General features: G+C 40.8%; 1 protein-coding gene across 1 annotated transcript; it reads left to right on the top strand.

Annotated features, from left to right (window-relative positions):
* Positions 1-11,379: 11,379 nt before the first annotated feature.
* On the top strand, positions 11,380-24,185 carry creb3l3a (cAMP responsive element binding protein 3-like 3a). The gene is made up of 10 exons (XM_072660719.1): positions 11,380-11,400; positions 11,760-11,873; positions 13,864-14,110; positions 14,380-14,531; positions 15,088-15,180; positions 15,303-15,409; positions 16,109-16,177; positions 16,323-16,407; positions 19,138-19,234; positions 23,866-24,185. The coding sequence occupies exons 1-10, from the start codon at positions 11,380-11,382 to the stop codon at positions 24,183-24,185; spliced, it is 1,305 nt and encodes a 434-aa protein (XP_072516820.1).
* The last annotated feature ends 2,858 nt before the right edge of the window (positions 24,186-27,043 follow it).

Below are 27,043 nucleotides of genomic sequence, written 5' to 3'. Positions count from 1 at the left end.
TCAGCTCTTGACAATCGTACAATACTCCTCACTGTGAAGAGTGCAGTGTGTTTCAGTAATTGTACAGTGAGGCCATTTTTGTTGCACGGTACTTCAGCACATTGGATTCGAGATGAAGTAATAGCTATGAGAAAGGTTTTTAGTGCTACGAGTTTTTATAAGAGGGCTGTTAAATTCTAGTTTACTTCTAGTTACTGAGTTCATCTTTTATACTCTCCATAAAGAAGGCCTGCCAATGTAAAGGGGAACTCTGGAGCAGCTACAATGGGACTAAGGTCACAATGCCCAATGTTTAGCACTGGGAAGAAGGTTATTAAGCCTCCAACCTTGGGCTGTGGAGTAGTAGAAGTGCATTCTCTGGAGTGATGGAGCATCTCTGAAAACCTCTGGGGGTTGGGCTACCTATGAATGTGTCACTTGTGAACTGATCACTTGTGAACTGATCATCCAACATCCATTCCTGACTTTACTAATGCTCTTGTGGTCGAATTCTGTCAAATCCTCACAGCAATGTTCTAAGGTCCAGTGTAATGTGCCACTCTATAAGAGTAGATCCTGTTACTGCAGCAAATGTGGGCAAAACCTTTATTAATGGTGTTGATTTATAAACAAAAAATGCATGAGCAGATGTCTACATCTACATCTGGCAGCAACTTTAGGCGCCTGCAGATGGCGTTGCGTGACGATGGTCAGGCTATGAATACATGTGGGGAGGGTAACAGGATTCATAGATTGAGAAGAGGTGGTGATTGCATTTGGGTGTGCCAAAGGCCGTAGTGGGAAGGAAGTAGCTGAATCTGCAGGTGTATGGAAGTGTACGGTAATTCTGGTCTACCAGCAGTGGCAAAAATCCCAGTCTACAGGAAATTCTCCTCATTCTCATCAGTCTTTAGCATTCATTCTTGAGCAAAGGCCGCTTGCATGTCACTCTGCTCCATATGTTCATGGTTCATGGCAGTCCCTGTTCATCAGTTTCGTCTTTCAGCCACAATTCTGACAAGAATTTCCTGTAGACTGGGATTTCTGCCACTGCTAATAGACCTGTATAACCGTACGCTTCCATATACCTGCAAATTCAGCTATTTGCAAATGACTTATTAAATGGCCTTTGACACACCCACATGCAATCATTAACATCGGCTTTGCGACTCATTTTCCACACATCAAACGAGACACTCACTGCACTGCATTCACCTCTTCTCAATCTATGAATCTCGTCACACAGCCCACATGTATCTATATGACCATCCTCCCTCAACGCCATCTGCAGGTGCCTAAAGTTACTACCATCTTAAACTCGCAAGATGACTTTTTGAGCTTATATTAAAGTCCTAATGGCCTTCGACTTAACTATACTTGGGTGGTCAGATTCTAAGCTCTTATTATTCAGCATCCGTCAGTTTTTGGCCAAATAGTAAACCTCATAATCCCTCGGGTGTGCTATGACATTAATATGGATTGAAAACACATACGGTGCTGAGAAAATGATATGTAAAGCTGCTTATCTCATCAGTAGTTGTCCAGAAACCTGAGAATAAACACAAACAAATCAACAGTACGCTTTGATTTGATGTTTGTGAGTGTTTTGTCTTAACCATTTTCAAAGCTTTTCTCAAAGAAGGCCAGTATTTCCAGTTTCCATCCAAAATCTAGTTAATCTAATCAGTCCTAGAGTCTAAGGGTGATTCAGTACTCCCATATAAGATAATACAAACTGTATATCTGTATCAAACTGTATATATTATATCAAAATGTTCAAAGCAGTCACGGCTCTCTCTGTAATGAGGCATCGTGTGACCTAGAGCACTGTGTGAAGAGATACTCGGACCCTAAATCTAAAAAGTCTTAAAATTTCCTGTAAAAACATACCTTTACTCATGCATACAAATTGTTTTTGTGCTTGGATGGATTTACCAGAGTCAAAAAAGTAGTGGAATGTATGAATAAAACAGTATAAAAAAGAAGAGAGGCAGAAGACAAATTTGAGTGAATTTCACAGAAGCCCATAGATGGACACACAAATTCACTAATTACAGTTGACAGACAGATGACAGACACACGGATGCATCAGTTAGACATAACAAGAGGCAGGAGACGAGTGTCTATTGATCAAGTTAACGCAAACCCATATACAGACGCATAAATACACCAATCACAGATGAGAGGCAGATGACGGACACCCGAATCCACCAGTTTGACGCGGCGAGAGGTAGAGGCGAGTATCTCGACTCGTCTTTACAGCCTCTTAACTCATCCGCATATGAGTCCCGTACGATCTAGCAATGAGATGTGATCGAAAGGACGGGCTTTATAGATCCAGGCAATGTACGAATTGTGTTTCTGTGCTATAAGATATTAATAGAAACGTTGGGAAGCGTTGCATTTCACTTGCCGGCATGTTCGTTGAGGGTTACAGGAAATCTGGTGAGCTGCTGCTGAACTGAATAAAACCATACAGTGTCTGGAGTTCACAGTTAGGGAGCACACTCGTGTTTTTCTTATTGTGTGCTTCTACCAACATATCTGTAACTTTACAGACCAGCAGCACATTCTGACGTCTGAATGTAACTATTTGTATTCATCAATGTCATATAGTACTAAAGCAGCACACTTTCTGCTGAGATAAATCATATTCAATAAATATGCATTTGCAGTTCTGTGCCAGTGTGTCCAATTATAGTGTCTAGAGGTCAGATAATAACCTTTGACTTTTTTGTCTTGGACATTTCATTGTGAACTTAAACTGACCCCGAGTTTTGCATTTATGTTCTGTCCTTCTTCAGAACAGAGGCTTGCTCTTGTACACCACATTTAATTCAGGGTCCTTTTTGACAGTTGGCTCACTGTGGCGAGAGATGCCTACAGGTCTTTTGATGTTAACCTGGGTTGCTGGGACATTCCTTTGACCATTTCTCGGTCAGCGGGTGAGCTGAATTTGGTGCGACGGTGTGACATCCATGCTGTCCATAGATGACCATTGATGTAGAATTTTCTCTCTGGTAGATAAACTGCAGCACCATGTGACACTCTTGAAACTTCTTTGTGTAGCCCTCCTCTAAAACACAGAGACATCTTTGGAGATCTGAGGGTTCTGCTGAGCTTAGTCTAAAAGATTATGACGTTAATTGACATGGAGCTATGATGATCTACCTCTTAAAAAAATATACATTATTATGTGTTGTATATTCCATATATATATATATATATATATATATATATATATATATATATATATATATATATATATATATATATATGTATAAATATGCTATCTTTTTAGCTTGAATATTTTTCCTAAAGCATCTACATCATTGCCAGTGTCAAATATGCCTCCTTGCCAGCAGTTCTGTTAAAGTAACTCTCTCTTTAGTTCAGGTTTGCAAAGTCTCACATTCACAGCCTGGTTCATAAACCAATAGAAATGCTCTAAAATATTCCATTCAAAGTTAAGAACATTTTTGCCTCCTCCTGTAAACTCATCATTTTGGAAATACAATGTTTTTTCATTGGACAGCAACAATATATGCTGTATAAAGTAGAAGTCTTTGGTTGCAGTTGCAGTTGTCTTACGAGGCTTTTTATGTAAACAAAGCATGCTGGCTTTAAGGAGTAGCTTTGATGAGTAGAACAATAGGGAGCAATCACCAGCGATCAACTGTTGCTCTTGAATTTCATCTCTGTGACATTGAACAGGAAACTAAGCAGGAGCTAAAGAACATACACCCAGAACCCAAGCTCAAGTGAGTACTTTATAACATTCCATCATCAATGCAAATGTCACTTCAATGGCCATCCATGGCCATAGTTACTGAAGGTAGCACCCCTTAACACAGCCCCCAGAGTGTGTCCTTACCATGTTCCTCTCTGTGTTTCATGCCTGTTTTTAAAAGTTTTAATATAAAAATAAGATTTTTAATGACTTCATTTGTCAATCTTTCAGCAGATATAGATAAGATATTAAGAGTCCTTCCAGCTTCAAGTATGGCTCTGCTTGACACACCATCCCTTAAGATCCATGGAATACAAACATCCAGGCTTTTTTTTTTGTCCTGCACCAAAGTGGTGGAACGAACTTCCCCTGGGTGTCCGAACAACAGAGTCACTCGCTGTCTTCAAACGCAGACTGAAGACCCACCTCTTCACACACTGATAGCAACACCGCAGAAGAAATGCTAGCACAGGCTTCCAGTATCCGTAGTTTCAGGTGCTGCACATCTCGTATCTTCACAGCATAGGCAATTGCCTTCAGATAGTGGGGCCATTCTTCATCAATGGAAACCTCAAGGCCACTGGATATTTGAAATTGCTACATGATGATGTGTTTCCCTCTTTATGCACTGAAGCTGGCATGTTCCCTGAGTTTTTCCAGCAAGATGGTGCACCACCACATTATGGGTGTCAGGTCCTAGCATTCCTAGATGAACAGTTTCCTGGAAAGTGGATTGGTCGACGTGGGCCAGTTGAATGGCCCCCAAGGTCTCCCAATCTGAAGGCAATTGTCTATGCTGTGAAGATACGAGATGTGCAGCACCTGAAACTACGGATACTGGAAGCCTGTGCTAGCATTTCTTCTGCGGTGTTGCTATCAGTGTGTGAAGAGTGGGAGAAGAGGGTTGCATTGACAATCCAACACAATGGGCAGCACTTTAAACACATTTTATAAGTGGTCAGAAACTTGTAAATAACTCATGAAAGAATAAAGTTACGTTTGAAACCAAGCACCATTGTTTTTCTTGTAAAATTCTCAATAAGTTTGATGTGTCACATGACCCTCTTCCCATTGAAAAAACTAAAGTTGGATCCAAAATGGCTGACTTCAAAATGGCCACCGTGGTCACCACCCATCTTGAAAAGTTTTCCCCCTCCCATATACTAATGTGCTACAAACAGGAAGTTAATATCACCAACCATTCCCATTTTATTTAGGTGTATCCATATAAATGGCCCACCCTGTAGATTTTATTTAACTTTAAATAAAAAAAGTTGACAAAATACAACCCATCAATGTCTGTTTAGAAATAGAAATTTTGTAATTTTAACTGAATTTTATTTATTTTTACAATTTTTGTATTCTGTATATTTATTTATATAATAAATAGATGATGCTTATTTAGTGTGTATGGGTCCACTCATAAGTACCTTGTTGGCCTAACTGTATAATATATTGCATGCGTCATATTTACAGAACTTACAATGAATTTATACTCAGAATTGTTACACACTTGTCTGTCAGGATGATGGGGAGGAGTAACTTCAGTTGTGAATGGCATGATTATGGCTCCACCTTAAATCAGTCGTGCAGGATGAATCATGGTGACATAAAGGTATACTATCATAATTTTTCTTCAATAAAACACACACACACACACACACACACACACACACACACACACACACTAGCCAATGCAATCATATAACCTGTTCAATGGAATAGAGGAGATATCACAGTCATTACCTCAATTCAAAAACAATAAAAAGATCATAGAAATGAGATTAAAGATTAAACATAGGACTCCAGATCCATCAGATAAACTAATGACTAATGTCAGACGTCGATCAAAGATGAGTGGAAAATCCCTATCAGGCCCGCCATGTTCATGTGGGGGAAAATGGCTCTTTCTGTTTGGGCAGGATGGGCTGGATGGTCCTCCCTCTCTCCCCATCCCTTAGCCAGATGCAGATGTCTGTTAAAAGTGATTTGTAATAGTGTTTGTAATAGAGATGTGTGAGTGTGAAGAACCTTTTAAAGGTCTAAAGAACGTTTAGTTGACATAAAGGTTCTTTACCAGTTCCCTCACCGCTCACATCTCTATTATAAACATGGTTCTTTACGGAACCAAAGGCGGTTCTTCTGTAGTATTGTTTAGAAAACCAATTGAATCATCATTTTTCAGATTTTGTGTCTAGAGTCATTTAATCTTTTGTCGTTTATTCAACATTTGTCTTTTGTCATTTAATCAACAATTGTGACTCTTGTAAAAAACTCACTTCAGAGCATTTCATACCTGACCACTATGAATTGTTTACACCACAATGAATAATTATAATAATTAGGCAGAAAATAAATTAAGCAGAAACCTATTTTCTTCTTCATGGGAAAACAGAAGAATTGGGCAAAAAGAAGTGTCATCAAGAAGTGTCAAGTGGCATCACTCCCACTCTTAAGATCATCATAGTGTAGTGACTCTTCATCTCAGTTAATACGGACTAAGCTCCAGTTACTGAGGATTGAACCAAGGATTGTGGTGCTGAAAACTGGTAGGAGCTTATAAATGGTCACAGTGACACTTCAATCCAATATCAGCTGCACACTTTATTGGATAAGGAAAGATGTTTCAGCTTAGGCCATGCGGCAAAAGCCTCTCCACGCTGTACTTCCAGGCAGTAAGATCTGTGCTTTTTCATTTCTGGGGTCTGGAACCAGGCTTCCATCTGTTCCTTCATTGCATAAAGCATGACTGAAGAAGGCAGTGAATTAAAAATGGACTCATATAAATTTGATCAACCTACCACTCGTCCTGCTCAAAAGGGCACTGCCATCACATAATCACATTGTCAATCGAGCTCTGAAGCATTGTAAAATTGGGGTCTTGGCAATGGACTGTGATAGTGGCTGCTAATAAATTGCATTAGCTTTAATAGTTGAACATACTGCTTAACTAGTGCATGAATTTTTCATCTAATATATGATGAGACCTCTCTTTTGAAAAGCGTCTGTCTGGAATTGAGCCTTTATGATTCGCTGAAGCAGCTTTCACAGAGGACAAGGCGATACCTGAGGAGCTAGTGGTATTTCCAGAGTGATGGGCTTCAGCCAGCATGAAACGCAGCAGCAGCAGCAGCATTTACATCAGTTCACAATCTAAAGTATGTTGTATATGATTAGAAAAAGAAGGACTGCAGAACTATGGAGTTTAATTTTAGCTACACCTCTGCAGCTCAGGTCAGAGGCAATACAAAAAGAGGCAATACAAACCATCCTCCTAAGAAAGTGATGAGTCGTGAAGCAATTTGAGCCCACTTATTTTTGCAGAACTGCTTGAATTTCAATATTCTGGTAGGTTTTCGAGAATGAACTGCTTGTTCTGCCACAGTCCTGCCACAGCATCTCATTCGGATTCAGGTCAGAACTTTGACTAGGCCACTCCAAAATACTAATTTAGCTTCTTCTTAGCTATTCAACGTGAATTTGATCTTCTGTTTTGGATCATTGTCTTGCTGCATAGCCTGATTATAAGATAAGATAAGATAAGATAGTCCTTTATTAGTCCCGCAGTGGGGAAATTCACAGTGTGACAGCAGAAAGGGATAGCAAGACACTCAGTTACAAAAATTTAGATAAATAATTTACACTATATACACAATATAAATAAGAATTAAAAAAGCAATAAACAATATTATTTACAGCAAAAGACTCTTAATTGCACATGGGGGGGGGGGGGGGGTATTGCACATAGTATTCCCTGAACATGAACATGTGTGTGTAGTTAAGTGTGTGCGTATGTGGTCCGCTGGGAGCAGTGCTGGTTGTGCAGTCTGACGGCAGCAGGAAGGAAGGACATGCGATACCGCTCCTTCACACACTTGGGGTGAAGCAGCCTGTCGCTAAAGGAGCTGCCCAGTGCTGCCAGAGTCATGCATGGGATGGGAGCTGTTCTCCAGCATGGATGCCAGCTTGGCTGTCATCCTCCTGTCTCCCACCACCTGCACTGGGTCTAAGAAGCACCCCAGGACAGAGCCGGCCCTCTTTATGAGTTTGTCCAGTCTCTTCTTATCTGCCGTCGAGATGCTACTGCCCCAGCAGACCACTCCATAGAAGATGGCAGATGCCACCACTGTGTCGAAGAACGTCCTCTGGAGCGCTCCCTGCACTCCAAAGGACCTCAATCTCCTCAGCAGGTAGAGTCTGCTCTGGCCTTTCTTGTAGAGTGCAGCAGTGTTGACTGACCAGTCCAGTTTGTTGTTCAGATGAACACCCAGGTATTTATAAGAGTCCACACTCTCGATGTTCATACCCCGGATGTTCACTGATGGAGGGGGGTGTCTGCACCTGCGGAAATCCACCACCAGTTCTTTGGTCTTTCCAGCGTTTATCTGCAGATGGTTCTGCAGACACCAGTCCACAAAGTCCTGAATAAGTTCTCTGTACTCGCTGTCCTCCTCATTGGATATGAGGCCGACGATCGCTGAGTCATCAGAGAACTTCTGGAGGTGACAGGTCGGTGAGCTGTACGTGAAGTCAGCAATGTACAGGGTGAAGAGGAACGGTGCCAAGACCGTTCCTTGAGGGGCTCCTGTGCTGCTGACCACCAAGTCAGAGACACAGTCCAGTGCCCTCACATACTGTGGTCGGTTGGTGAGGTAGTCCAGTATCCAGTTTGACAGGTGACTGTCCACTCCACAATGTCCCAACTTGTCCTTTAGAAGCCCTGGCTGTATGGTGTTAAAAGCACTGGAGAAATCGAAGAAGGTGATCCTCACAGTGCTGCCGGGCTTCTCCAGGTGAGAAAGAGCTCTGTGTAGAAGATAGATGACAGCATCATCCACCCCGACACCAGGCTGGTAGGCGAACTGAAGAGGGTCCATGGATGGGCTCACCAGAGGGCGGATGTGGTTGAGGACCAGCCTCTCCAGTGACTTCATCAGATGGGAAGTCAGTGCCACCGGCCTGTAGCTGTTTAGGTCCTTTGGGTGCTGTGTTTTGGGCACAGGTACCACACAAGATGTTTTCCACAGCTGTGGTACTCTTCCCAGTTTCAGGCTCATGTTGAACATATGCTCAACTACCCTGCACAGCTGATCTGTGCAGGACTTGAGGAGCCTGGCACTGATTCCATCAGGACCTGTAGCTTTCTTAGGCTTGATCTTCCTCAGCTCATTTCTCACTTGGGTTGTTGTGAAGGACAGGTTGGAGCAGGGGGGCTGGGTGCTGGAATGTGTGAATGGGTGGTTGATGCTGCCAGACGATGAGCCATTAGGGGATGATGATGGTGATGATTGTGAGCCAGAAGTTCTGAGAGAAGAAGAAGGGGGAGGGCAGCATGATGGTAGTGCTGCTGAGTGGGGATACAGCAGGGGTGTCTGTGTGGGAGCAGGGCTAGGTGATTGATCAAATCTGTTGAAAAATAGATTGAGATCATTCACCCACTTCTGGTCCCCCACCACCTGGGAGTTTGACTTTGTGTGGCCAGAAATGGTTTGAAGGCCTTTCCACACTCCCCTGACGTTGTTCTGCTGCAACTGTTCCTCCAGCTTCCTCTTGTAGCTGGCTTTCCCCTCCCTGATCTTCCTCCCTGATTATGTTTCCATGTTTATTTTTACCCAATTATTAGATAGCATATTACCCAATGCAATGTCACCAGGTGATCAACGCACTTTGTGGAAATCGCCAGGTTCTCAGCTCTGATGCATCGGCTAGCAGACACCTGTGCTGGCCAACATCACACTGAAGTGATGCGGGAAGTGAAAGAGCCATCTAACCACCCAGAGGGATCAAGGCCAATTTATATAAAAGGGAAATTGAGTTAATTGGGAGTCTTAATTATCTTCAAAATGATACCATGTTACAGACATCTGGTGGGTGATCAAACAGTAAAAACAGAGTGAACGTGTCCTTTTCTTATTGTTTCCTGCTGTCAAAATAAAACCTCAGTTTTAAAATGGTAACTTTTCAGATTCAGGAATTTACCAAATCTATACAGTGGCTGGAGTTCACATAGAAGTCACCAACCAAAACTATCTCCTCCTAAATGTGTTTTTCTAATCAACTTATCAGTAACTTGAAATTCCAAGAAATTCTTTTGTTTGTTTTGTATAAAGATTTTTGCACAGTGCTCCATATTTGGTTGATTTCTGAAGTGAAAATATACAAACTCTGCATTACACAATTTTATAACATAGCATATAATAAAACTAAAGATATCAAAATTGTCTATATAAAAAGGCTTATTGATTTTAAAATCCAATTAATATTTAAGCATCAGATAAAAAGTAACTGGATCTTGGCATTTGCAGAAAATGCTACTTTTTGTTTGCTGTTAAATTTGTGTTTATTCTTTTCACTTATGTGTAATTTGGCAGTGCCACATTTTCATTACTCTTCACATATTTGGGGGTCAAATGATGTTGATGTTATTTTATGTTTAGTGTACAAATAAAGTGAAAGTAAACAACACAATAAAACAAAACACAACAAAGAGTATTTTTTAGATCTTTTATTCAATATCTTATTCAATTAAAAATTGGGAAACAATCAGATATGAAGTAATTTTACCATGAAAGTCAAAATATGAGATGTTTGGAATATGAACTTTTCTCAGCTTTTCATTCTGAAGTTCCCTACAGCTTTCTCAGTCATTTTAGAATTATATACATTCATTCTGTGCACATCTACCTTTTCTATTTTATGTTTTTATCTGAATTCATATTATTATTTGAAACATGTGAAGTCATTAGACATATTAGAATCACTTTATGTCCATAAAGACTAGACTCTATTGGTGGAATCAATACAGAGTAAAGATCAGTGATCAGATTTACATTACATTAATAAGTGAAAACCACCAAAAATGGAGATACAAGGCTTTTGGTGACCATAACAAAATGTAACCCAATATAAGTATTTCAATCCATCCTATGCATCATTTATTCCAACTGTAAGTAACTTCACATCTTTAACATATATATTATTTATGTTATAAATATATTATTAATATTATAAATATAGTTTGGTCATTGGTTAACAGTGTCAGGAGATTTGTACATGTAAAAATGACTTGGATTAGTAGGATCTGAACTGTGTTAAAGGTCATGCAGTCAAACCTACCTGGAACTATATGACCCTTGAGCCGTGCTGGTCAGTAGGGGTGTGTGTTCACACAGCAACACCAAACAACCCATTAAGAGCCAAAAAAAACAGCCACGTTACTGGCATAGGAGTAATAAAAGTATAGTACTTTACTCTGTGAAGTGACTAGAGTGACTTCAAATGACTAAGGAAGCCAGATATTAAACTAGGGCATTTCCTTGCTAATAATAATTTGTCTGCATGCCATTTGAAGCTCGAATTTTGATTTGAACAAGCTATCCTAATCATCATGAGATTTAAGTCATATTCATTGTCTCTTCATTTTATCTGTCTCGGCTAGACATGCGTCACCTCCATCCAGAGCCAATAAGCAGCCAGGCCTGCTACTGATGATCTGATTGCAGTGTTGGAGTTTAAACTTTGTCCTCAGAGAGAAATCACAGAGAGAGAGAGTGCAAGAGAGCGAGAAAGAAAGGCTGGACTAAGACTCACTAAGTAGTCGTCATTTTTCACACTTTTCTCCCATTGTTGTCATTACTTTAATGGTGGTGTCGCCCACCAAGGTCAAGGTAATGGAACTCTACTCAGAGCAGGTAAGTGTTTTTTGTTTTGGATGGAGAAACAGATTTTTCAGCCAGAATGCTGTTGTTGTGCTGCTATCAGGATAGATTAGATGTGGAACACACACCAGAGACCAAAGTTCAGAAAGTGTAGAAGCTAAATTCACTGCAAAATGTTTCTTTGTGTGTATGAGTGTGTGGGTGTGGGTGGGTGGGTGGGTGTGGGGGGGGGGGGGGGGGTGCATGTGTCAAACGAAAAGAGAGAAAGAACGCTTTGTACATTCATCTTTTTTTTCTCCAGGTGCTTCTATTCTATTCATTTGTCATTTCATCCAATTGATCAAACTGACAGCGAATGGCATTAAATTACAGAAACATTCAAATGCTTGCAGGCTTGTGACGGGATAGAACTACTGGATTTGCTTTTTGACAAGAACGATGGCATCTTACGCCACGAGGACATGATGCATCCCAATGAGCAGCCTTGGCCAGTCCAGGACCCTAACGTAAGCGGGACACAGCCGACCTTCCGTTAAGCTCGGGCTGTTCTAGGACACTTTGCATTCATTTATTTGAAACCCCAGCATATCTCTCTGGCCTTACAACCTCTTAAACTCTACGGAACGGTTTCACAGATATGGAGAAAGCCCAGTCTTGTGTACGTCCAAGACTAGGCTTCATCTCTGTCTGGGTAACTGGCTCTCACAGTTCATGTTGGAGCCCACACTTTTTCTCTCTCATAACTTACATAACTTACATTCACTTTCATAGTCTACTTTACCCCAGGTACCCTGATCTGAATTTCTGTTACTGTGAATAGTTAAGTGCGTAGAAGATGATCTCCAAGAACTGATCTCCAAGAGGCATACAGTTAAGATGAAACACTCTTTTCAACATTTTAAACAAGATTAGTGTGTTATGTTTGCTTTGTACAATTTTAGGATGAAAAAAGGGAAGAAGCACCAGGCAAATGTTTGAGATTCTCTGAGAAGCTCTCATATAACTTCTACCAAGGCCTTGGACCTTAATTAGCATGTTAGTGCCATAGCCTGATGCCTTTTGGAACTGATGCATCCACAGGAAACATGTCCTGTGAACTGAAGAAGTTAAAGTAGAACTCAATGGCCACAACAAGCAAAGGTGTGTTTGCAGAATTTCATAAAAAGAACCCTTCTCCAACTGTTAACCACAGGGATGGGTCAATCATGCTTTGGGCTTGTGTTGCAGTCAGTGGTGCAGAGAACATTGCAGTGGTGAAGGGAAGAATGGAGCCAAATGAAATGCCACCAAATTCTGGAAGCAATAATCATATCATCTGATGAAAAAAATCTCACAAGCAAGAATGGAAAGACTTTCATCTGGTTACAAAAGTGATCACAGGCTGTGATACTTACCAATGGAAGTGTAAAAAAGTACTGATCATGCAGGGTGCTGGGCAATTAATCAAAAAGGAATTGAACACAATGTTCAGAACTTCTAATCAGCTTAATGTGGCCCATATTGGTTATTTTTTTTATTTATTTATTTTTATCTCACCGTGTTTGTGTACTGTCCCCTTAAAAACATACCACCATGTGAGTAGTCACGTGATTCCACCTTGTCTATTCTGTGATGGAGGAGAACTCAAACACCAAGCCAATTGACCAACTTGAGCAGCTCAAGCACCAAGGAAAAATCGGCTTAGAAAAATTATTGTTAATTAATTATAATTGAGGTAAATTGTTCAATTAATCGTGATATTGATTTGAGGCCATATTACCCAGCTCTAGTTTGTTATTTTGAAATGGTAAAAGATGGAAATAAAAGAAAAAAAAGGAAAGCAAGAAATGTGTGCCTTTTGGAAATCAGGTCATCCTTTACTTTGCATGTCACAGTATCATTTGTTAATCATTGTTGTGATATTGGCTCTTGCAATACTGATCTCACAGAAGGCTGCAATATGCACTGTTTTATTATGTAGTTTATTTTGACCAACCTCAGAAATGTGTTTGTGGATGATTTAATAAATGTAAGGCATTCACATGACACAACATACATAATAACAAGAGGTATACCAAAGTTTGTTCATGTATATAAGTTAGATATTGCATTATATTACAAAGTGCATCACAATATGCAGCACCATGATCCCAACATGGTATTCTGTGCAGCCCTATTGTAAGAGCGAAGGCACTTTTTTTTTCTTCCAAAATTAGCATAACAACAATCAACATAATTAAGATATCATGCTGTGAATAAAGTCATTCAGAGTGGATTGGTGCGGAACCAGATGTCTGAAGAGTTGCCTGTTAAAGCTACATCACAGACAGTTCTTGTACAAAAGATAGCAGATCTTCCTATAGCAGATGCCTATATATATATATATATATATATATATATATGACTTTATTTCACAATTGAATTATGAATGCCATGAAATTTGAAAAATTGGCAGAATTCCCCTTCAAGTACATTCAGTGTGAGTGGTGTTCAGTGTTGTATGTTTTTGTATGGTAGATGATGATGCCAGCCCGGGGCGGTGAAGAGTTCTTCAACGTCTTGCTGAGTGGAACCGATTCTGGATCTGCGTCTGGCTCTCCACTGTGGTCGCCCTCTCCAAGTGACAGTGGAATAAGTGAGGACCCCCATTCAGACCACAATGACAGTCCTCCGCCCCCTGGGAGCCCTCCTCTGGAGGCCTGCTACCTTACCCCTCAGCCAAGACACGTTTTCCCTGCAGACACCAGACTGCCTGTCGATTTCAGTGAGTCGGCTCACACTTTTGTAAAAACGACTTTACAGTGGGCGTGGAGATCAATAACCATTTTCTTTATAAACACTTCAGGCAGTTATTGGCCTTCTCTTTGATTTTAGAGGAATCAAACACATATTTTGTCCACGGGGAAAAATTGTTGTATAGTATTTTTTTGGGGAGGGTTTTGTTTCGTTTTGTTCACCATGAAGGCCTGTCGATATGTGGCTGCACAAACACACACAAAAAAGACAAACAAATGCTATTATCTGTTTCTGCAGATGGCTGGAGCTCTGGCATCTTCCCTGAGAGTGCTGCAGGGATGCCACCTGCATCTGAAGTGGCCCAGGCCCGGCCAACCACCGTTTTCCCCCTCACTGTCAAGGACCTGCTGCTATCTGGCACACCAGAACCTGTGAGTACCCTTGATGAAGTTAGTTAACATACGTAAACAACAGCTGGAGCAGAAATGCACTGCATTGTACACTGTTAAAAATGGGAAGGCAAGGCCTAAACTTAGTTTAGTTCTCTTAACTCACATTAGTCAAGCCCAAGGGTACAGGTTTTGACATTGGTGGGGTCATAAAAGCTATCCACAGGGGCACCCTGGAGGCTGAGGCTTTTTGCATTCATGATAGACTTCTGACTATAGTATAATACCATTCAGAGTCTTTATTTATAGATATGGTAGCCAACACACTCATAAGGGAGAGTTTTTTTTCAGTATATTCCTGAGACAATAATTACACAATTTTGAACAACATAACAAATAAAAATCCAGACGACACATGGAGGTTCATTGGTCAACATCAGAAAATAAAATGGCTATAAACACATTATGATCCCTGGGTCCTATTATGGCCACTATATAGTTATCTACTATAATGATTCACTCTGGATAACAGAATATAGGTGCAAGATCGTCTGAAGATATCAGATTCTAATGAATGTATGAACCACTCTCTCTTCAGCCTCCACAAGCATTGCAGCCGTCCCACCAGGAGCTGGTTCTCAACGAGGATGAGAAGAAGTTACTTGCCAAGGAGGGAGTGACTCTGCCAAGCCAACTGCCTCTTACCAAAGTACTAGTAGTGCATGTTCACATTCAACACCTCCTCCTCTCCAAAGGGATACACACTTGTTTTTGCTTACACAGCATGATCATAATGAGAACATTTTTTTATCTCCTTGACCTTCACTGCAGTTTGAGGAGAGGGTTCTGAAGAAAATTCGCAGAAAAATCCGGAACAAACAATCCGCCCAAGAGAGCCGGAAGAAGAAGAAAGAGTACATTGATGGACTGGAGAGCAGGTATTGAGAGCATTGCTGAAAGCAACTGAGCAGGGGACCTTGGGTACTAGGCCTTGGATCCAGGTCCTGTGCAACCATGCTAGCAGAACGATCAGGGATGTGTTGTAAACAAACACTTCTTAATGATGTATGATGTTTTTTTTCTGTCGAACACTACACAGCTTCTCATGCATTAGTTTTTTTTTATGGGCATGTCAAAGATGTCACAGAGGGTTGCATTTTAGTGTGACCGCTAAGACTTTTAGCAGATATTCAACACTGTTTACAGGAAGTTACTGGAATACTGTACCTGATGGATGAATTCATAAAGCGTTGCAATCCACCTTATTTTCCATTAAACAATGAGGGTGACCATCTTTGTATGTTGGAACCTCCTGTGTGACAGTGGATCCGTTTATGTAGATTACAACCACAGTGACGATAAACATCCCGTGAGCAGTATCATATGCTCAGTTAGATGGTGTCACAGTAATATGTCTGCTTTTACCAGTTTTAGAGGAGAAGCCAACACCAGAACCTCCTTACCCAGAGAAAAGTGGGCGTGCTGGGTGATTGTGAGGCTTTTAGGTTAGCTCTAGCTCTTGCTTTTAGGTTAGCTCTTTACCACTTTTTTATTGGAAGACATGGCACATCATAAACCAGTAAACTAGTAAGTCTTGAATGCACAAAGTAAAAATTCTAAAAATTCTGCTTTGCTAGAATGGCAGCTTGCAGTGCACAGAACCAGGAGCTGCAGAGGAAAGTCTTCCAGCTGGAGAAATGCAACATGTAAGGGAATACCTTATCATCCTTTTGTCAATGTCCGAGTCTACGGTTCTTCTGTGGCCAAGCTGATTATTGGACTTTCGATTTTTGATTTATTTTTTCTCCTGCTCTCGCCTTCTTTTTCTCTCTCTGTCTATGACTAACCAAGGTCCCTGATGGAGCAACTGCGTCGACTGCAAGCAATGGTCATGAATGGAACCAACAAAACGGCCCAGACAGGGACCTGTGTTCTGGTGAGGAACATAAAGACAAGCAAACACACACCAAGACATTCTCTGCATATACTCATCTACTGAAGCCTGCATTACTGCTGCAATAGGATGCGCTTTATTGTTTGTTGTCACAACGATGCTTCTTTTTTTTAAATCTTTGCATCAGAGCTACGAGGCAAATGTAGCTAACAAGTAAAGGAAGCTTCTTGGTTAGAATTGTGCAAACTGCCTAAGTCATCACATACTGTCCTCAAGCTGCTTGAGGTTGTTAAGTAATCTTAAATAGACAGGCTTGTTTGGTTTATGACACTGAATTTCATAAAGTTATGGTTAAGAGTATGCTGCATAGCTAGAAACAGTGTCAGCAGCCATCCTGAAGAACATTTTGAAGCTTTGTATTTTTTGCTGAAAAATCCAGCTCCAGGCCAGCTTTTGTTGGTAGGATGGTCAATATGGTCATCCTGATAAAAACATACCCTATACTGGTAAGCTAATTAATTAGCTAGTTCTTGTAATGCTGGTCAACCATCATGGTCAAGTTTAGTCACATTGGTGGTCTAGCTTCATTGTTCATGCTTGTAGATCAGCTAAACCTTTAATCATACCTCATGCCGGTAAAGAGCTAAGTTTTGTTTCAGCAGGGAGATAGAGATCCATGTTTTGTTTTTTTATCTTGTAACAGACATTGGCATTATTTCACCAGGATGTAAACAGTGATTACTGTTTCAGGAATTACCCTAGAACAACTGAATGAATTCACTGTCTTTACAGAAGTCCAAGAGTAACATTATCATCCCACAAAAATCTTCATCAACACATAATTTTTTCATAAACACCAAGAAACGATCTTGCCATCACCTTCGAGAACTCGCTGGTCACTCCTTCTACTGAAGCTCGAAGCCTTGGTGTAGTGATGGATGATCAGTTATCGTTCTCAAGTCATGTTGCAAACGTAACTCGGTCCTGCAGATTTCTTCTGTACAACATTCGGAGAATTCGACCCTTCCTCTCTAGAGAGGCCACCCAGGTGCTTGTTCAGTCTCTCGTCACTTCCAGACTTGACTACTGCAACTCTCTTCTGGCTGGTCTTCCTCTGCGCACCATCAGGGCCCTGCAACTCATCCAGAATGCAGCGGCACGGGTCGTCTTCAATATTCCTAAATTCAGCCATGTCTCTCCACTGCTGCGTTCTCTTCACTGGCTTCCTGTAGCTGCTTCCCGCATCAGATTCAAACCCCTGACTCTGGCCTACAAAGCCAAGACTGGACCAGCCCCTCCGTATCTGATGGCAATGGTCAAAAGCCGATCCGCACCAAGAGCCCTTCGAGCTTCAAGTACGGCTCGGCTCGAGCCGCCATCCCTCAAAATCCGCGGAAGACAAGCGTCCAGGCTTTTTTCTGTCCTGCACCGAAGTGATGGAACGAGCTTCCCCTGGGTGTCCGAACGGCAGAGTCGCTCGCTGTCTTCAAACGCAGACTGAAGACCCACCTCTATGGTTCTATGGTCGCCTTATTGTCTTGTGTTTAGTAATGTCTAAGCTTGGAGGTATCTTTTGAATTATTAGTCTATTCTAACTAGCTAAGGCTTTTTCTTGGGTAAATAGCAAAGCACTTTGTAAGTCGCTCTGGATAAGAGCGTCTGCTAAATGCCGTAAATGTAAATGTAAATAATTGATTCCTTTGTCATTCCTCTGTGATTAATTCCTCTTGTAGGTTTTGAGTTTTTTAAACTTTTGCAATCTGTTTTTATTGTATCAGTAGATACAACCGAGCTAGTACTTCCATTGGTTGGGGCTTCATGAGCTAGACTGAAGGATTAACAGTGGAATCAATCACAGAGAGATCAATTATGTGTTGATGAAGATTTTTGTGGGACGATAACGTTACTGTTGGACTTTTGGAAGCCTTCTGTAAAGACTTGAATGAATTCATTGAGTTGTCAGCAGTTCTGTTCTAGGGTCATTCCTGAAACAGTGATCACTGTTTACATCCTGGTGAAATAATACTAATGTCTGTTACAAGATAAAAAACAAAACAAACATGGATTGTTGATATTACTAGCTGTATATTGCACCAAAAAGGATTCACTACGGCCTATCGCAGGTCAAAGAACACCTTTTCTGTAGTATATAAGATCATATGTGATTAGAGTGTAGAATGGACAATATAATGTTAATATGCCTCAGTGTTAGCATAGTGCTATTCCAGTTAGCTTGCAAAAAATGTTTTTCTTCAGTCAGTTTTGGCATGCAAATTGCACACAAACAGTTCTTATCTGATGGCTATACACTCCCATTAGTTGTTAGCTACAGTAGCCTTATACTTATGTTCAGTATTAATCAGGAGACACATTTAGCACAACAAACGTGTCTTGGCTAACTGACTGCATTTGCATAAAGGAGAAAATGGTGTAAATAGGATTTTTGGCTGAACACTTTTCAATTTGGATGTCAAACATTTTTATATTTTACTTGCTAATAGAGTACTTTATGGAGAATAGGGTAATAAATTAATGGAGTAGCTAATGGAGAATGAAAACAAGCATGAGAAGATGATAATGTGAATTTTCCGGTTTAGTGACCTAGTATTAACATCTGCCAGCAATTAAGTTTGAGAGGTTATTCCAGGCAAAAGAGTTGCAACATCAAGCATGTCTAACTCTATCAGCAGTGCAGCAGATCCAATGTCGTGCCATGCTGTCTACTGCAGGATGCCATCTTACTCGAGCCGCCCATCTGTTTCTGTCCCACAGGTGCTGCTACTGTCTTTCACCCTGATTCTGCTGCCCAGCCTGAGGCCCTTTACTGAGACCAAGGTCAGCGAGCCTGGAGACTTCAGCCCACTGAGAGGTCAGTGAACTAGTCACACAACACCCCGGGCTGGGAGATTTTCTATGCGCCTGTGGGTAAAGACCACTGTGGTCAGTCTTGTCTCTGCTAATGCTGAACCCCGCATGATTCGAAGCAAAGCGTGCGCTGTACCATTAGTGTCAACAAGCCATTAGACCTGAGCTGGAACTTTGTGACAGTTATTGGAGGGAGTCAATGAGTTGACTGACGTCTGGTAAAATGGAAAGCATCTTTGTAATTTTGTCCTGTGATGAAAATCACTGGTGTGGATGAAAGCTGTACGTTTCAGGCAGCTGTTAGAGGCTTTGCGGAAGATCAATTTTTAGTTCATGCGTTCCTCTGTGGCAGGGTAATTGAAGGTCGTGATGGGAAGTTTGGTCCATTTGGTCACACTCACTTTAAATTAGCATCTTGTTTCAGACTGAAGCTGTCCTGATATGATCTCAGAGGACAGACTGGGTGTATTTGAGCTGAAACTCTATCAAATCAGTAGCATTTTGTCAATAATCACACACAATCCTGTTATTTATTATGAGCTTTACGCATCTCGTTACATAGCTAGATACCAAATTGATCTGTTATAAAAACAAAAATGGAAGCTAGGCTTTAAGCAGAAATATATTTTAATAATTTAATGAATAACAAATGACAGCTTGGTTTGCTTATTTGCTCCTTGCTAATGCTGATCTTGGGGTATTGGAAAAATAAATTCAGCTTACATTGCAGAGAATTGGGGGATGCTTAACAGTTCATTAAGCCATTAATGCCAGGTCCAGCAGAAACCTCCATCCCATGATTTGCTTAAAATCCATTCCACAATCTCCTTAAATAATGTTGAAAATTGTTTATCAGCTTGTGTGTTTAAAATGGTTAAAACAACAGAACCTGCTGCTCAGGCTGGAACACAGTTCTATACCAATAAGAGCCAAACACTCATTCTTATACCTGTTTAACATTATTCAAATATAAGTCACTCTAGGCAAGAGCATCAGCCAAAGACCATAAATGTAAATGTTATAGGTTGCCAAATAGTGAATAACAGTATTAATGTACATTCATAGGCACATTCCTTCTCATTTTCTAGTCAAAGTGTCAAACCAGTGGCTTTAGTTTGAATATAGAAAAATTCTAAAAAGGAAAACAAACACTGTGACTAAATCATTATTTCATGTGATTGCATTTTCAAACAAGCACAGTTTGGCAGAAATGCGAACTTGGCAACCCCAGCACAGACTGATTTTAGAAGCAAATTTGTGAGAAGATGACAAAAATGGAGGTACTAGGCTGAGGCATTGTGGACACCCCTTCTAATTGATGCACTCAGATGTGCTGTTTGCTGGAATGATGGTTAGTGCTCCATCCAATACTTTTGGGATGAGTTGGGAAGTTGAGACTTATGAGGTGGGGTGGTGATCATCCAACATCATGACTTTAACATTCTTGTTACTGAATGCAATCAAATCCTCACATCAATGCTTCAAAATATAGTTTAAAGCCTTCTTCCCTGCATAGTAGGTCTCAGTTTACTCCAAAAACCAGGATAAACAGCTCTTTAATACCCTTGCTTTCAGAAGAAACAATGAATGAGCAGGTGTCCCAATACTTTTGTCCATATTGCATATATTATATTGACTGCTTTTACTAAAATAAAAATCTGAGACAAAAATACAGAAGGTTCCCTTTTATTCATTTGATGTGTCTATGCTGGCGCAATATAAACTGACCAACTGAACTGGACTGCTCGCAACGTTGCCTTCTCATGAACCTCAAGGTTGCTTCAGCAGTCTGCATTAGGTCAGTGTTTTGCTGATCAGTGAGCTGCTGTTAATCGCAGAGTTAGTCCAGATATTTCGTTACACTTCTGAAGCTCTGAAGGCCTTGGCTTCCTTTCATGTCTAGACATTTCATCAGCCAAGCTGAGTGAGCAAGTTATGGAGACTGAAATGCATGACATGCCTTGCTACTGCCAAGAGATGAGCTCAAACATTTTTTGGAAGTCCTGTTTTCCACACTTCAGACCTTCTCTTTCCGTTTCTCTGGGCTTGTCTTCCTCTAGCCTGTCTATATAAATTTGTCTGAGACTCATGTGCACTGCTCACCTACTGTTGCTTCTACTGTGAGGCTTGTACCTTGTGGTGGAGCAAACAGTAGGTCGTTCCTGCACCCTGGAGGTTGTTTGTGATAGTGACAGTTGCTTTAAGGTTTTTCTTTGCCGCTCTGATGATTTCTCTGTCCTCTCTTCAACCAGCTGCCACACCAGTGATTTCGCTCTGCTAATTTTTGGTGCCACAGCGTTTTTGATTTTTTTTTTTTTTTTTGATTTTTTGAACTATTACATTACAAGACATGCAAAAAACAAGTTATGTGTGTGTGCTGATTTGCAGCAAAAACACACAGAAGAAAAAGAAAATAATGAGAAAATAGATAAACTCATCCTTGGCTTACTCCAATGATTCACATTAGCCAAAAGCTCTGGATATTAAAGCTGCTAGATATTTGTCAGGGCTTGCGAGGTATTAGTGATCACTGGGCAAGCTCTCAGATCACGTCTTTCAGTAGTTTACACATAGTGCCAGCGGCAAGCAAATGGCCTTTTGTCTCCGATCTAGCCTCAGTTAATATTGTGTTGTGTGAACCTGGCTTTGGATGTGCAGATATGATGTTATCTAGTTAAATATGCATACATGCTTTAAAAATTAGCGTCTAAAAAATGTTGTAATTCTTAAAAAAAATTACAAGACTGTTGGTTATTATAAAAGTTTTAATACAAAACACCCTGTCAGCACATGTTATCATATGCAGTCTAGCATAAATCCAGCAGTATACAGTATATTAAGAAATTCTTCTTTAATGTCCTTCAGAACAGCACCAGGAAAGCATATTTAAAAGAATATTTATTGTTACATAAATGAACACGATTAAACTGTAGCTGGGTGGCTCTGTGCCGCACAGGTAGTGTGTGAGCTGCGGTTTGATCCTTGCTCTGGTCGCTGTTTGTGAGAAGGTTGGTGTGTTCTCCATCTGTTGGTTTCCTCACACTTCCCTAAAACACATGGTAGGTAAATTGGCTATGCTAAACTGCCCTCTAGGTGTGACCGAAGGGGTGTTTGGGTCTCTTTCGATGGACTGGCGCCCTGTCCATGGGGTATTCCCATCTTGCGCCAGTGATTCTGGGTAGGCTCTGGACCCAAAGCGACCCTGACCAGGAAGAAGCAGATAAGAAGATGAATAAATTGTGGTCAAAAACAGAAAAGAAGGGTGAAGGGTTCTTTAAAGCTGCTGGAAGTGCTTTTTGATACATTGAATTTCTTCGAATACTAAACTTGGGTGTTAAATGAAGCTTTCAGCAGCCTTTTAGAAGAACACGCAAAGCAGAAATATGAAAAATCACTCCGGTCTGGGCATGGTCTTTATATTCTAATGAATGTGCGTGACTGACAGCCCTCCATCACTGGGGAATAACATTTGTTTACCTTACCATGGCAACAGACACAACTTTAACCCAGAGATGGGGTGTTTTTTAGCTTTTTACTTTGAACTGCAATTGTGATTTCACAGATCTTTATGGTTTACTGAGGTTCTGATATCTGTAACCAAGTTACCAGCCCTAATTTAGACACAAGGTTGATCCGTGACAAGGTGAGCCCCGTCGCCCCTCCCTTCCGGCGGCCATCACCTCTCTGCATATTTGCTGGCTGCTGCCTACATGCTGTTTTTGTACCCAACTGCTAAATTCAGCATTGAAGCAGAGAGGCGATGGGCGTCGGATGCAAGGGATGATGGGTCACGCCTTGAGCTTTAGCCCATTAGGTTTAGCTTTAATTCTCCAGGTTGCTCAGACTTAAAGAGAGGGCGGAGCTATGTTAGCCTTGTGATTGGTCAGGGGTATGCTGATGTAAACTGACCCCCTTTTAGGACCGTCCATTCCATATTGAGAGGAGAGTAATATACAATAAATACAGCAGACATCTGGGAAGATATTCATATGACATACTTTGTACATTTACGTTGGGGGCCTTGAGGAGGAAGATTAACACTTTGACAAACATATTTCTGTTAACTTTTGACATTTTTATGATTACATTAAGAGGAGACTTATTATAGATGCCTTTAAGTTCTTATGCTCGAAATAGTATTAATTATAATGGTACTAATTATTAACTAACTAATTGGTAATTACATGCAAAGCAATGCAAGCTGGCCGAATTGTTCCTAAGTTAGAACAGTGGATAAATGCCACAGTAATGCTTACATTTTTGCCTCTGCCTTTTTGGTACTGACTTTTAACAACCTGTTAGCCAGGAGTCCATATGTACACTCAATATCTGCTACCAATATGCAGATATTTTTACTTCAATCAAAATCATTTCACACATTTCATACTAGACCTTTTAAGGTGTATCAAAATGAACGTCTTGTATTAACATCTGTGACAAAATATCTGCTAGAAATGATAAGTAGAATCCTCCTGGTTCTGAATTGTTTAACATTTTTTGACGACCACTGTGCTTTATGCCATGTTGTGCGTAGCTAATATTTAAAAAAAATATTTAAAAATAAAACCTCTAGCGTGTTACAATACATGTCGGTCTTCGTGTCACAGTCCTTTTTTCTCTTCTAATCCTTTCCAGTTCAGTCACGGTCCCTGCACAACCTGCAGTCCTCTCGGGTGCTGCATGCCCTGGAGCGTCCGTTCTCAGTGGTGGACGAGTACGAGGCCAAGCCTCCTCCTGGCTTCCCTGGAGACAAAGGTATGGAGGAGATATCATCTCTAATGGAGAAGCTTCACATGGGGCCTGGACTGTCAAATTATGACCTAGGATCCAACAACAGCAGCCTGGAACAGCATGATGACCATCACCATGGAGACCCCATCACTGGGCATATAGCGACGATGACCTTGAGTCGGTCGCGTGGCGCGAGACTCCGACCGCATGCCGATGACATCTGAAGGGCGGAGGGGGATTTGCCCAGGGCAAGTTCTCCCCCAGTGTTTTTACATGGGAAATCTATAGCCATCGAGGAGCCAAAGCTGTTCCACTTTTACCTGCAGAGCTAATAAGAAGCTGACAACGTTTATAACCCTTCGATTTTGTAGCTAATGCAAGCTTGGTGAAACTGAGGAGTAAAAAAATCTGCTTGTTTGCTATGGTTCATGCGCTGGAGACGCTTGTGTAACTTACAGTTAATTTCTCATTCAGCTCAAAGACAAGGCCAGAATCTCTGGAGAACAACAGGTTCATAAATATTTGGACAGTGACACAATTTTCGCCATTTTGCCCCTGAAATGAAGCCATCAAGATACGACTGAAGTGCAAACTTTCAGCTTTAACTTTGGGTTTAACAAAAAAAAAAAAAAAAGTTTATGATAAGGTCCTTCATTTTCACAGGCTCAAAAGTAATTGGGCTGATAAGCAGTTTCATGGCCAGGTGTAGCCTGTCCACTCATTATTTTATGACAAATTAGGAGATAAAAGGTCTGAAGTTGACTCCAAGTGCTGAATTTGCAGTTGGCAGCTGTTTATGAGAACTCAATAGGTGGTCAAAAGAGGTGTCAGTCGATGCGAGGAATGAAGGAAGCCATCATTAGGCTGGGAAAAAAGCTATCAGAGAGAGAGAGAGAACAGGAACTTTTTAAGAGTGGCCAACTTAGCATTAACAATTTAATACCTTCTTCAAAAGAAGAAGTGCACTGCTGAGCTCAGCAACACCAAAGGACTGGAAGAGCACGGAAGACAACTGAAGTGGATGATTGGGGGGATTTTTCAACCTTCACAGAGTCAAAAAGAAACAAGAGACACATTAGTGGTTTAAATTACTTGAAGATGCAAATCACTGGTAACACTCAGGAACAGACAGATCAGATTAGACTAATAGAATACAAAAAGCCCACCCAAGTTCTGGAACAAAATTCTTTAAACAGATGAAACCAAGATTCAATTGAATTCGAAGCAGACCACATCATCTGTCAAACATGATGGAGGCACTGTTATTGCAAAGGCATGTACGGCTGCCAGTGGAACTGCATCACTGTTGTTTATTGATTATGTGAATGCTGATAAAAGTAGCAGAATGAACTTAAACATAAAGCAAAGAAATATTCTTATTCCAGTCAAATCAGTCACCATACCTCAACCAGATTAAGCAGCTTTTCACTTATTGAAGATAAAACAACCCACAAACAAGCAGCAACTAAAGGCAGCTGCAGTAAAAGCCTGGCAAAGCATTTTAAGAGAGGAAACTCTGGGTTTGGTGATGTCCATGGGTTCCAGACTTCATTTACAGCTATAATTCTACATGTCAGCCATGTCTTGATCGCTTCATCTCAAATGCACTGTGTACACTCTGTACTGGTGTACAGAGGCAAAATCACAACAGCTGAGTCACTGTCCAAATACTTATAAACTCAACTGTATCTTACATGGTAACAAAGCTATGATGTGCATTTATGACCATGCTGTGTACAAATAACTTCAAATCAAACCTAAAACAATTACCTGTGTATATAGTCCAAAGATTAGAGTTTTACTGATCTTGAGACCAAATAACTGTAAAAATGAATAATCCTGCCTGTAGCTCAAGCACTTTATGCAGTTCACTTTATGACATGTTCAGTAAATTGCTTCAAACCTGTCCAAGGGTGGACGTTGTCATTTTTAAACGAACACTGCAATGACGCTCCAATGTGACACAGGTCTCCAAATCTGCTTAATATGTTAAAAAGTGTCTGAAAAAGAGTGGATCCTTATGTCCATAAAATGAACCCGTCACACTGCATGAAGCTTGACCAAGTGACCATAGGATTGGAAATAGGGTGCATTTTCAGAAAGGTTTAGAAACGTAATGGCGATTTCAGCTCCTGCTTAATAGTTCCTTGTTTATAAATGAGCAAAAGAAAATGCTATTATACCCATTAATATCCAGTGTGACAAAAATATTGGGACACCTGCTCATTCATGTTTCTTCCAAAATCAAGAGTATTAAAAAACCCTTCTAATTAATGCATTCAGATACTTTAAGTTGAACCTTTTGCTGACACAGGTGTGCAAATGCACATACATGGCTGGTCTAGTCTCTGTAGAGAAGTACTGCCAATTGAATAGGGCTCTCTGGAGCAGATAAACTGGACCCTATTGGCACTATGCTGCCTAATGGAGGGCATGTAAAGTCCCCAGCATTGAGTTGTGGAGCAGTGGAAAACGAAATGCAATCAAATCAAATCTTTATAGGTTTTATTTATTTATTTAGTTAGTTAGTTTTAAAGACTCTTGCTTTTAGAAGAAGAATTAAATGCGCAGGTGTCCCAGTACTTTTGTCCATAAAGAATAGCTTGGCATGAGGTCCCATATGACCCATAACACCTGAACACACTACATGGGACGATACACCAGGGTGATAAAAATGGCTTCAGACCATTAGCGTTAGCTTACCTCACTGAAAGCTAAATTTACACTACAGAACTGAACAGTCTGTACTACTGGCGCTGGAAGGTCAGTTTGGCAGTGATGGCCCTTTTTTTCCCCCCTCATTGAAAATTCAAAGCTGTTGTAACTTGTTGACTTCTACTTCACTCAGGGACTCTTTCTCTTTAATCATGAAGAGAGGCAGAGAGGCATCTTTCATCCGTTTGCCATTTCCCCCGGGAGCTGCGCAAGCTTCAATCCACACACGCTTCCCCCTCGCCTCACAAGGAGGTGAAGGAGGCAGCCAGTAAAGAGTGCCCTCGTTTTTTCCTTCCGCTCCTCTGCAAACCGGTGGAGTTTTCATGCACCAGGTTGACCCAGATATTTAAGTTCAGTGGCGCAGCAC

Source organism: Salminus brasiliensis, chromosome 17, assembly GCF_030463535.1.
Source record: "Salminus brasiliensis chromosome 17, fSalBra1.hap2, whole genome shotgun sequence".
NCBI lineage: Eukaryota > Metazoa > Chordata > Actinopteri > Characiformes > Bryconidae > Salminus > Salminus brasiliensis.
The sequence above is the reverse complement of the archived record's forward strand: the minus strand, read 5'-3'. Positions and strand labels throughout refer to the sequence as shown.